A 13,834-nucleotide genomic window follows, 5' to 3' on the forward strand; every position below is an offset into this window, starting at 1 on the left:
AAGTAGCTGGTCTCATTCCCTGCATTATCATGTGAGTTAAGACAAAACTAAATTTAGCAAAGGAATGGATTACAAAAAGTTATGGAAAAAGCAATTTACCCCATACAGGTGATAACAGACAGCAAACAAACAAACAAACCACCACCACCAACAAGAAACTTGATAATTACAGTTATATGTAATTAAACACCCAAGGTTCTTTAAAATGTATATGCTTTCTGTATGCACATTTGTCTCCATCCAACTTTAGAACAGAGAGCTTGCATCCCATAAAAAGGGAAGATATCCAATTAGAGATAAGGGAAGGTTCTCACAGAAACATTAGGATCCACTTTAAACAGTTACTGTCTTAGTGCATTATTTTTTTGGCATTTCCCAGTGAAAATAACATTCTCCTCCAAGCTGTAAGATGCATTCTTGAACTATATCCACGGAATGAGAAACAGACAATGTAAAGCTGAGTAGTTCCAGATTCTGAAAAGCAGGAGAAAGTCGTAAGTGCAAAAATGAACAAACGTATAAAGTGAGTTTACAGTAACTGCTGAAAAAAAAAAGTTCCTCGGATGTGTTTGTACTAAACAGACATGCATTTAATCACCAAAGAAATGTTACAGACCATGTAAATTCCTAAGCTTTGTAGAACAAACTTTGAACTCCTTATTTAATGCTGAGAAAAAGGTTGTAATTCAAAGATAATTTTACATCTGTTAATCTGGTCCTTAAGCTAAAAGTTTTATTAAGGATGTTTTAATGTGCACATAAGATATTAAAAAAAATAATAATAAAAAAAAATAATGAATGAGTCACTTGGCTAAAGAAATACAGCAGCACTGAGGTCTTAGTGCTATTTGTTAACTCATGTCTAGCAGTATAAAATAAGTTGGGAAACAAAAGTCTGTTTACAATTTGTTTTATAAAGGAAAATATTTTCCCTCTAAAATACAAAAAATCTTTGTATAAGGCTGTGGCTAGTGGTCTAAACTTTTTCAGGTTTCTGAACACTTATCATTCTCTCATCCCACAGGAAGAGCAGATGGGTTGTCCTTGTACAAAATATGGTATCCACCTGCACTTCATTAGAGAGCTGCATTTTTGTACATGCCACACCACAAGATCACCATGATGACATAGCAGCTTCAGAGAACAGCGTGACTAGGGCTTTTTTTTTTTTTTTTTTTCTTCTCTTGTAACACAGAGGATCTGGCAGACTTTTACCTCCTGACACTGTTTACAGCATATATTGGTCGATACAGTCCCTTATTGCATCTGCTCTGGGAATTAACGAAAGCAGCTTCAAGGCAGTAAGGTAAGTGTTTCTGCATGTTTTAACTGTAATGTTAAGCTATTTAAACGTAGCTGTAATATGAATGTGAAAACATGTCAGGATAAGTTTGCCAATTTGTAAATTGAACACAAATCAACAGTTGTTTAGTACATTTACTTTTCTAGTTTCCCTAAAATGACCTCAAGTTTTGTGCATAAATCTTGCGCTCATTTCAAGTCTGTTTTGTTCTACTTCAAAAGAAGAATTGATGTACAGTACAAATATATTTTTTAAGACTATTCATTCCTTACTTACTCATTCATAGTCTATTAGTAATAGCTCCATAGCACTCTGTTTGTTAAATCATTTTGTTTCATTTCACAAAAAGACAAGGCATCCAGACACTTAAATATTTAATGAAGTAAACAACAAGAGGAAAATTATACATACTTTGAATAATTTAGTTTTTAAGGCACATTTGAAATATCCTATTGAAACTTCTTAATGATAACTTATGCAAATTGTGTAAAACATTAAGCTGCAGAATTAAGGTATATTTATATTAATTATAGTGGTACCATAAATTTATATTTATTTTATTTCACAACAATTTTAGAACTAAGGCAGTATAGGTTCCAAAATAATTTGAATAGTTTGTCTACTCTACTATAGTAAGCATTTTTCCAAATTTGTGGATTTGTGGATTTGTCATTTAGTATGTTTTGGCATGTTGCCTGAGCAACTTCATAAATGTTTTCACAGGTATTTTACAACATAACTGAGTAGAACAGACACAAGCAATCCATTCAAGAATGCTTATAAGATAAACATCTAAGAACATATTCTGATGTTATCTTTTGAATTCATATAGTTCAGTGTAACAACCAAGCATGTGTATATGATCAGTCATGTACAGACATCTTACATTTCTGACAGAAACATTTAGAAGCGTGAATGAAAATAAATACATAAATAAATAAATTAACTACACTATTTACTTTACTGTGCTATTTTATGTCAGACACATACACTTATGGCTTTGCACTAAGGAAATGGCATCTAAATTTTTAAATTTTTGATAAAATCATTCCAAAAAATTGCTGTCTAACTCCAAATTACTTCCAGGATTTTGCAGAGTAGTTAAACATTTTATACTCTTTAAAATAACTATGTCAGCCTATATAATGACTATATATAATACTATGTCAGCCTCAGTAATAAATCAAGAATTATGAATATAATTTGAAAATACAAGAGCAATAGAATTTGAATTTAAAATAGGAAATTTATCCTACTTTATCAGAAAGACTATAAATTAAGGAGGATGTGTAAAAATGTCATTGTAAGGCCAAAGAACGTAGTCCAATAAGTTCTCTATGGTGTTTTATATTTTGAATACAGAAGCAGTTAGTCTTCTGTTCTTAATGTTTAATACCTAAATATGACCAGATTTTGAGGTAAATTTTGTCAATGTAACTTTTCTTTCAGAGAAGATGTACTTACTTATACCAGCAGGGGACTGAAGATAGAGTTTTCATGTTCCCATACAGTAATAAAGAACAAAGAAAATTACACTGACAACTCACATTTGATTGATTCTCTATCCAATAGTTTGTAATTAGGTAAATGTGATGAAACCAACACCATGGAAAAAGATATGCAATCCTCCTATTCATCCAGAAGACAAAAGTTTAATATCCATCAGAGGGGCTTTTGGGGTGATTGACCAAATTAAAAAAAAAAAAAAAGTCCTTTTTCTGCACTAGATCAATAGGCCCTGCTTAGAGTTACTTTAGTTGAGCTGTTATGTGGCTTTTATCAAGTCAATAAAAGCAAGGCAATTTAGTTAAAGAAGACTTTCTAGCAATGATCCTGCATTTCAACGTTAGGTATAATTCTGTGTTCCATGAAACAGTGCCAATAACAAGGCTGACTTTGCTGGAAGACTGCCTAGATCTGAGATCAATGCCTGGTGGTCTGTTTAAAGGCTCCACATGCTGTCTGAAATTACTTGAGAACATGATTGTTCTAAGGATATTCTTAATTGTCTCACTCTTTAAACAGTAGTTGAGTACACTTTCACCAGTGAAAAGCAAAGTTAGTTCACTGACTTTATAACACAGACTCCATGTAGGTAGTAAGAAACATTGTCAAGATATTAATCTATGAAGATTGTGATATACTAATAGATTAATATCTTATGAAGTACGCCTTTAAAAAGTAAGGTGAGATCACTCATATTGTATCACAACAAAACATACCCAAAGACACTAAAACATCCTTTAGCTATATGTGATCTAGAAGGCCACCTACGCAAAGCAAGTATGTTATTGATCTATTTATTTAGAATGGTGACACAATGTAATTATCACAATCATTGTTATACATCGACTTTGCAAGAATACTTACACTATCTGAAGTGCAGTCATATCAGATCCACTGTAGACCACTATTAGATAGAGATTATACTCATGCACCATATGTAGTACTATATGTAGTACTGGTTGACAGATCCAAGAGAACATGCACTATGTTTCTATGAGTTTGTTATTCTGAATATGAAACATTCCCACCTTTCTTTAGAGGAAATGGGAGAATAAAATATTTCAAGCTACTGGAATTTAACAACAAACTATATAGCAGACCATCCCTCTCAGTTTGTAACTTTCCTGACCTTTTTGAACTTAATAGAAAATACCACGTTATTTAAAAATGAGGAATTCTAACATATTAGTAATAGCAATGAAAGCTTGATAGAATTTAAATGGCAAAACTATCTCTGAACATGGCCTTCAGCAAAATTGGAAACTCTTCTGTGCCAAGTTTAGAAAAGTTGGACATTATCATCCTTATTGTAACTTGATGAATGGCTGCAGTATGACTTTAAAAATGTGTTATTTGCAACAGCAGAATAACCTTCAGTTTCACACTATAAAGGCAGTTTATAACAAAACAGGGACTGTAAATTCGTAATAGCAACTGCGCATTACTAACAAAGTAATATACTTTTATTATTTAATAGCTTTATATGGGAAGCCTGAATTGATTAGTTTTGAATCATATTCTTTGTGTTCTAAAATTTCAAATATTGTTGGAAAAAAAATCAGAATTGTAACTTTTTTATCCCCCTCCACTATACAGGGACAAGATACATTTCAAAGATGACTTTAAACTCACTGCCCATTTTTCTGGTGTTGATTAGTGGCATTTTTTGCCAATATGACTATGGTCCTGCAGATGATTATGGTTATGATCCTTTTGGGCCATCCTCAGCAGTGTGTGCTCCAGAATGTAATTGTCCTTTAAGCTACCCTACTGCAATGTATTGTGACAATCTTAAACTGAAAACCATTCCAATTGTACCAAGTGGAATAAAATACCTTTATCTTCGAAACAATATGATTGAGGGCATTGAAGAAAACACATTTGATAATGTAACAGACCTACAGTGGCTGATCCTAGATCACAACCATTTGGAAAATTCAAAAATTAAGGGAAGAGTCTTCTCTAAACTAAAGCATTTGAAGAAACTTCACATTAATTACAACAATTTGACTGAAGCTGTTGGACCACTCCCCAAAACTCTGGATGACCTGCAGTTAAGTCACAACAAGATCACAAAAGTTAATCCCGGTGCACTTGAGGGGCTGGCAAATCTGACTGTCATTCACCTCCAGAACAACCAGCTGAAAGCAGATTCTATTTCTGGGGCTTTTAAAGGCCTGAATTCACTTTTGTATCTTGACTTAAGCTTCAATCGACTCACAAAGCTACCAACAGGACTGCCTCACTCCTTGCTTATGCTGTATTTTGACAATAACCAGATCTCCAACATTCCTGATGAGTATTTCCAAGGTTTTAAAACCCTGCAATATTTACGTTTATCCCACAATAAATTAACAGATTCTGGAATACCAGGCAACGTCTTCAATATCACATCACTGGTTGAGTTAGATCTCTCCTTCAATCAACTGAAGAGCATTCCAACTGTCAGTGAGAATCTTGAAAACTTCTACCTCCAAGTCAACAAAATTAACAGTGAGTTAAATTTGCATATTTTCTTTACCATTTACCACTATCTAGACACTAATGGTTGATGCAAGTATCTGGAAGAGTAGTTCAACCAGTTTAAATAAATGTAACCGGCTAACATTTCTCTTACTGTTGCTCACATTGATATTAAAAGATAGACATTTAGCTACACAAATTAATCTTAAAGACACAATATTATGTTTTCATACATATATGGTAATTATTTGCCAAATACTTGTCTCAGGTACACTGAAGTACCTCCATCAAAGTCAATGGAGTGCACATATACAATTTAGAAAACAAACAAACAAACAAACAAACACCACTCTGGGAAAAGTTTAATCAGTGCGGAGGATAGTCATAATTTGTAAGTCAACAAAAAGATAGCTGAGAGTAAAACTACAGTATGTGCAACCTTTCAGAAGAGTGTCAGTGAAAGTTCTGGAGGGGAGGAGAGAAGGAGAGGTCAATAAATTCATAAGGTAGTAGGCACAAGGCACAATGAAAAAGAGACAATGAAGCAGCTTATATATATATATACATATATTTATATATATATATATAATTTTTTCTCCCCTTTCCTCCCCTTCCCCCTTACAGACAGTATTTTTCCAAACCCATCTTGAAATCCTGATCCTGTTGCTTTCTATTTTCATTCCCATTTTCCACATCATATGATTAGTTGTCAAGTTTGTCTCCATTCAAGCATGATTTTAAAACAGTTCCTTCTAAAATCAATAACAGCCACACCTTGTATGAGATAATGGAGGTTTCTGCTGAGACAGAGCTTTTAGAAGGCTGTCCTAATCCTGGGATGGGAGGGAGATACTATAGAGCTGGGCAGACCCCACCTTCATGTCAGAAGCTCTCCAGCTGGATCTCTGTCAGCAGTGGCCTCTCATGGAGAGGTAGTATGGTCAAATACAGCATTTCTGATAGAAGACTTACATCATCCTGCTAGCTAGCATAAACTATAAACCATAAAATCCTCATCTGCTTATCTGTATCCATCGGGGGTCTAGGATATCAGTGTTAGCTAAGAAACATTTTTTTCCTTACTCAATACAGACTTGGCCTTTACAGCAAAATATTTTAATTGTTATCTTACCTGGGAGAAGGCAAGACCTTTTGTTTGTTATTTACTGTTTCGCATGTTCCTCAATATTATGATTTTTTTTCCCTATATATCATTTCCTTATTTTGAAGAGGGAAAAAAAAATGAATTAATGCTTTCCACATGAGGTACTACATACAGCAACCTGTAGAACTCTTTCAGATACTCTCTCTTTCCTAAAAGAGCTGTTGATATTTAATTTCTCCTGAGTTAAATGAGGCAATTTTAACTGATTAGAATGGTTGTTCTGAGCCTTCTGCAAGATACCCAGGTACCAACTTTGCCTTCTGTTCATGTTTCCAAGGACTTCTGAGCAACCATGACAGCAATACACTTTTCAATGAAAGCTGTATTTCCAAAATACTGGTCAGCAGGAGAGGGTGACAGTGTAAGGAGTAGGACTGGATACTGCTGCACTTTCATTGCTACCATATGGACTGATGCAAGAGAGCTCTGATTTACTCTTTTGCCTGAAAAAGAAATGTAGCAGATTTTCTTAATAGATTTCCTTGGCTATCTAATTTGACAGGCACAATATTGTGTTCCCTAATATACTAATAATCAATGTGGGACAAGCAATAAGCATTTCCTTTTAAGGAGATACTATTTATGTGCTGAGCAAAACCTTTGCAGTTCTTTATTCATTATACTTAAATGACAGTTTTGAGTGTTTAGTCTTTCTAAAAATTCACTTGATTGCCCTTTGAACCCCAAACAAATAATATGTTGCTTATTAATAAAATATTCTCATTTTCCAGAGGTTTGTGTAAGGATGGCTGTAAACAAAGTCAGCTTTCCTTCCATACTATGGCTCATGGTACTCATATACTCTGAGAGGGAGACTGCTGTTTTAGGTCTCATGATAATCTGTCCTAAAAGGTATAAGTGCTTACATAGCTTAAAGTTTTCACTTATACTGAATGCTAACATAAACGTATTTCTGCAGAGTTTTTCATTTGCTGTTGTCTCCTGTTTTCTCACGTATCTTTAGGGTTATTGATTAACCTTAGTATTTGAGGAAGAGTCCCACCTGTTTTGACATTACCAAAAAGAAAGGACGTATTTCTCTAAGTTATTGTCCAAGAGTTTTGTCTCTCAGGTCTGATACAGTCATTCTGCATTGCCATAAAATTACTCTAAAAAAAAAAAAAAAATATTTGAGAATTTGAGTGACTTCAAGATTGTTGAACAAAAGTTGATGTAAATATATATTGAAAGATTTGTAACAGAATCAAGTTCACTTCAGTGTTCTGTCTTAATCCCACTGCAATGTGAGGAGCGGTAGACAAAGAGAAATAAAGACAAATTCAGAATAAATCCTCTGATCTCTAACTAAGAAATAGAAGCACATGCACAGTATTGCGTGCAAGTTAGGTATCAACAGCATACTCCGTCAACTGTACTTGATGCTAGTTGGACCTCCGAGCTAGCATAGGACCACAGTGGGTTTATAAATGTCTTTGCTCTCTTCATACCTCAAATCCAGAATGGATAAGATTGAATCTTCTTTTCTTTTAGTATGTCTTTTTTAATAATTTCAGGGTGGAGTTTCCCAATTAATAACATTGGTTTACTCCCATGATTTAGGATTGCATTGGGATTAAATACATATTTGTAATATTTATTATTATAGATTGCTCAAGGCAAAAATACACTCTGCAGTTACAGATATCAATGAGGATCAGTGAAGAGGGTCCACAGATGGACTTCTCCATATTTCATTTGTGAAGGATTAAGGAAACAGTTGCTTTCACATGAATTCCTAGCTAGAAGATATCATGTGAATGGAGTATTACAAGAGGAAACTTGAAAATGTTCAAGGGGACAGTCAAAGGACAACATATTCTGCTGCAGTCCATTGGCTAGATCAGTAGCTGTACCATAATTTTAATTACTCTAAACACAGTTAGTTGTAGAGATGCTTTGTGGTCTTTTATGTGAAGTACTCCAGCAATCCCAAAGTGATTTTTTACAGTGGCCTGTACAGCAATGACTCAGATACTATTACTATGGGACCACAGACCAGCAAAGATGACTAGAACTGCTGATCCCATTAAGTTTTTCTGCTGTATTGCACACCTGAACAAGAAATCTTAACACAATTAACCTTCCTCAGCTTAAGGCTGCTTGTAGTCCTGATGTGCAAGGGATATACTGTTGCCTAGCATATAGTCAAAAATAAATTCTAAAAAAAATAAATGTTTCTATGCTCTTTTCTCTATGGGTATATGAGAGCAGAGGGCAAACCTTCTCCTGACTTTTTTACTTTTTTTTCTCTTTTTTTTTTTTTTTTAGATATTTCTTATATAAATATTGTTAAAATGACAGAATTTCTTATGGGAACAGACACATTTAGTGAGAAAATAACTGTTCAGGTGAAAATCCAACTTTCATCCAATCCTTGTAACTATTTCTTTGTCTGACTCATGCAGAAATTCTGAGTAGGGAAAATATGAATGTCATACTAATAGCAAAATTCAATGTTTTTTACCTCTAAACATTAATACTGTTTATTCAGAAAGATATTTTAGCAGGAACATCTGGAACATGAATCATTTAAATAAAGGAGGAAGTAAACTAGTAATGTTTTATGTGCAACCGTGCTTCAGTTTCACTGATTGCAGTTTCCATACAGAACATATAGGAAATTGCACATTGAGTGCACTTTCAAGAAACACTTATCTAATTTTCTACTAATATAGATGCAATTAGAAAACAAATATTTTTAATATGCTTCTTACAAATGACAATTATATGAACTGTATAATAAATTAATACCCAAATACATACACTTTGCACCAAGAAATTGAACCAAATATCACTGAAGCCCATGACAGAGTTCCTTTGACTTCTGTGAAGACTAAATCTGAATCTGCTTGCAAAGTTGTCTCAATCTCATAAACAATCTGCACAGCTGGGTATTTTGGTAACAGTAATAAACTTTGTTGCTTACGCACATTAAATTTACATTTGAACTTGTGCTCAGAAGTAACGGTATGGTAAACAAACAAGTAAATTTTGAAAACTTTTAAACAAATGGTCTTCAATAAAATTATACTTACTGTATCATTTTATTTTCCATGAAAGACTAGAAAACGAAAAACATATATATTAAAATTCATATTTATTTACCTCTTTACAAATTATACCCAAACAATCTCCAGAGACCTTGGCCTAAATAATAAATGGTAGAGTCTGTAGGCCAAGCAAACTTGTTTTCATACAACAAAATCCACACAGATCCAATCTTATAACTTTTTCTTAGATTGCGTGATCCTATCTCATGAAAATCATCAGTGCACTTCAGTGGGTACATTTTGAACTGGTAAAGTAGTAGAATTGGTCTACAAGTTTAATATTGTACAATATTCCAATCTGGACTGACCGATACTTGTTCCATTAAGGATGCCTCTTTTTTAAGGATGCCCTTCCAGAACAAGGTTGTAAAATATTTAAAATCTAGGATTTTTGTTGTTGTTGTTGTTTAGTCTAAAAAGTCTTGGTGATCAAGATCTAACATTTGAAATACATTTCCTAGTCTCCACATAAGATTCCTTATTTTGTGAAATATATTCAAACATTTACCCTTTCTTCAACATCATCTCTCTGTCTCTAACAAATTAACTACACTGTCATTCTTTAAAGATCTGCCTTTAGAGATGGGTGTACACTTATACTTAGTTTACACAAGAAATATTTCATCAATGATAGAAGATTATTGTAATGTCAGTTCTGGAAGAATCCAATTGAGGTTAAAGTAGAGATATGAAAGATACTTCTTCTACTTCCTTTAGTACTACAACTGAATGTAGGTCATCTTGTTTTCTTAAATGAGATAAATAGTCATGCAGAAAGGATATATAATGTGGTGTTTTCAAAAACCCATTAATGACCTATGACCTGTAGTCAAAAGTGCTTTTGGTTTTGAGAACCCTACCTTGATTTCTCAGAAATTATGAGAGCTGGTCCTCTGTACCACAAAAGTATTTTATAACATTTGATCAATGACAAAAACTTTAAGAGGATCAAGTCTCTCAGATTGGTTCTTGAGTGGTGACAGTGTCTGAATCAAAGGGAACAGAGAGAATGAAGAACTATCTTTGCAGAGTTACACAATGTGGTATACAGTGGACATTAGGTTTATTTACATAGATTCTCTCCTGAGGATAAATCTTTTCTGAATGACAGAGGTATACAATACATAAGTATGTGTGCTTATGTATACTGAGCACAGAATTTCTCTGTTTCATGTATTTTTTTTCTGCTTACAGTTAATACTGCTCATAAGATACAATTTCCATTCAAAATCTGCCATATTTCAATTGGATGGAGGCTTTATATAGCGTGATATGTGAACTGCAATAAATACAAATATTTTTACAATTTTTTTTTACTTTTAAACTTAACTTGCAGTCCTGCTTTTCTGGAAAGGTTCAGTTATACAATTTAAATGTACAATTTAATCCCTGTCCCCAGCCCAAATTTCATTTTAAAACTAGTAAGTCAAAATGAAACATTCCAAAAATAATATTTTACGAACATACAGAGGGGACTGCCTCTTCTTATGGATAAGACGTACAACTTTTCCAGAAACTTATTACTTCTTTTCTTTCTTCCTTTCTTCCTTTCTTCCTTTCTTCCTTTCTTCCTTCCTTCCTTCCTTCCTTCCTTCCTTCCTTCCTTCCTTCCTTCCTTCCTTCCTTCCTTCCTTCCTTCCTTCCTTCCTTCCTTCCTTTCTTTCTTTCTTTCTCTTTCTTTCTTTCTTTCTTTCTTTCTTTCTTTCTTTCTTTCTTTCTTTCTTTCTTTCTTTCTTTCTTTCTTTCTTTCTTTTTCTTTCTTTTTCTTCCTTTCTTCCTTCCTTCCTTTCTCTCTTTCTTTCTCTTCCTTTCTTCCTTTCTTCCTTTCTTCCTTTCTTCCTTTCTTCCTTTCCTTTCTTCTTTCCTTCCTTTCTTTCCCTTCCTTCCTTCCTTCCTTCCTTCCTTCCTTCCTTCCTTCCTTCCTTCCTTCCTTCCTTCCTTCCTTCCTTCCTCCTTGCCTTAACGTTTCTTTTTTTTTTTTTTTCTCCTAAATACCAAGTTAAGCCTCTAAATAAAATCTGAAGACTTAAAAATTAAATAGATGCTGGAATCACACAACACCTGAAAAGCCCAATCTGGAAATTCTGAACTTCTCACAATTAATGTGAAGCTCTCTAACAAAACCCCCTGAAGTCCCAGTAAGCTCACACAAAATATTGAAAAAATTAAATTAAAATAAAATAAAATAAATAAATAAAATAATTAATTAAATTAAATTAAATTAAATTAATAAAATTAAATAAATAGAAAGTTACTGTTTCCAAGTTAAAAAAAAAAAAAAGGCAGAAAAATAATGTTTTTGTCCTATTTGTCTTAAGTATTTGTGCTTTCTCTTACTTGTGTCCCCTTTGTTTCAGAGTTCCCATTGAGCAGTTTCTGTAAGGTTGTTGGACCATTGACCTATTCCAAGATCACACATTTGCGCCTGGATGGAAACAATCTCACTCGGGCTGACCTGCCGCAGGAGATGTACAACTGCCTTCGGGTGGCTGCCGAGATCTCACTGGAGTGAGATGCCTCAGAATCTCAGATTCCCTTCTAGGGGTCATTATTACATGAATTACATCAAGATAGCTCTTTAAAATTAAAATATGTTTTTAAAAATGTCAGTCTGCATATTAACCATTCTCTTTGTTAATACTTAGCATGCAACACTAAGGAAATGTGTGCATATTTTTACAAATGGTTGTATTTAGGAAGCACAAGACTGACCAGATGTGGTGGAAAATATGCCTTCATCTGGTTGGTTAAATTGAAGGAAAACATTTGGCCTCATAGAAATCTACGTCCATGCATGCAGCATGTGCCATCTGGTATCAGACTTATCTACATAAGTCAGATGGGTTTCATCAGAGTGTTGAGCAGTATGGGCTAGCCTGTGTAAATAGAAGATTCTCCTGCAAGCAATCCAGCATTCTTAATTATTCATGCCTTGCTCATATTATCAATCTCAAAGGAAAACAAATGATTTAACAATATAAAAACAGTTGAAAATATATGAAAATATCTTTCAGAGACCATTACAATATACAACAATTAATGGAATATACAATGGAATATACAATTAATGGAATATGTGAAAGATAACAGGGAAATGAACATTTTTTCAGGTTAAAAATTGTTTACTTTTTTTTTTTTTTTTGTCATGCTTCCATCTAAGTTCTCATGGCAAGATTTTTTTTTCTATTGCTGGTATAATTCTTATTTCAAAATAAGTCATATATACAAGTATTTTTATTCAATTACTTGCATGTTACTTTTATCCAAATTGTAGAAAAGAAAACATAGCAAATAGTATTTCTGTGTCCATATCATTGTCAACTATGTTTCAGTCTTTTATAAATTGGAAAAAAAAAAAAAAAAAAGTTAAAGTATGATAATCTAAGCTATTCTGTTTTGCAAAATTTATTGTAAGATTAAATAAACTGTTTTCTCTACTTCCAAGTTTCAATATGTTTGTAAAGATACACTTTAACGTTGTACTTGTGTTGGTCATTAAGTCAATGTCTTATGGAGTTTGCAGTATAGGAGTCACAGAACTATGAAACAGTGTGAATTAATTCATCAGCGTTGTCAAAAGAACAATAGAATCTCTCAGAAACCACAGACAATAAGTAAAAGGTAACCATAGCTATTCACGATAGAGAAATAGTACTATATTCTACCTGGGAATGCATAGTCCAAATATTGTCACCATTCTGGAACACACACTAAAATAAATGTAGCTGAGAATTATAAATAGCTTGCTTGCAAACACAGATAATCCCATGGGTACTCTTTCCCCTCCAACTACTAGGCTGTGAAACACTCAAACAGAAACTCTAATAGTTTCCATAGCAAAAAGAGAAAGTATCATCTCTGGAAAAATGAAATAAAATAAAATAAAGAAAACAACACAAAAAATCCCAAACCACAAGACACCTTAGTCGGCACCTTGTCAGTTGCAAGTGTTCAGAATCAATATGTAATCCCAAGGAACCCTAAGATTAATAAAAAAAAAGTGAGATGCAGGAGATATTTCCCTACTTATTTTTGTCATTTGGAATTCATAAGTGTTGTTACTTTTTTGTCCACATACAGGAAGGATTGAAAATAACCTTTGCTGCAAGTAAGCTAGAATTTTCATAGCAGTCTAAAGCTGAATGAAAAATGAAGTCTAAAGCTGGGAGTTTTGGAATATATCAGAATGGGGATCATTATGGAATAGAACCTAGGCATTGTAAAATGAGAAGATGAAAGGAGTGCCAAAAAATATTAAAGAATTAACAAGTAGAGAAAGTTATGGGAAAATTATTCAACCACTTCCACAGACTTTTTAACCCAGCCGCCCTGTTCACAGAAAACACT

General features: G+C 33.5%; 1 protein-coding gene across 1 annotated transcript; it reads left to right on the top strand.

Moving 5' to 3' along the window:
• Nucleotides 1–1,008: 1,008 nt before the first annotated feature.
• LUM (lumican) lies at nt 1,009–12,924 on the top strand. Its single transcript, XM_083819862.1, has 3 exons — nt 1,009–1,306; nt 4,406–5,302; nt 11,845–12,924. Exons 2-3 carry the CDS (start codon nt 4,426–4,428, stop codon nt 11,997–11,999), a joined length of 1,032 nt encoding a protein of 343 aa, XP_083675988.1. The 5' UTR covers nt 1,009–1,306; nt 4,406–4,425; the 3' UTR covers nt 12,000–12,924.
• The last annotated feature ends 910 nt before the right edge of the window (nt 12,925–13,834 follow it).

This window comes from Anser anser (assembly GCF_964211835.1).
Source record: "Anser anser genome assembly, chromosome: 1".
Taxonomy (NCBI): Eukaryota; Metazoa; Chordata; class Aves; order Anseriformes; family Anatidae; genus Anser; species Anser anser.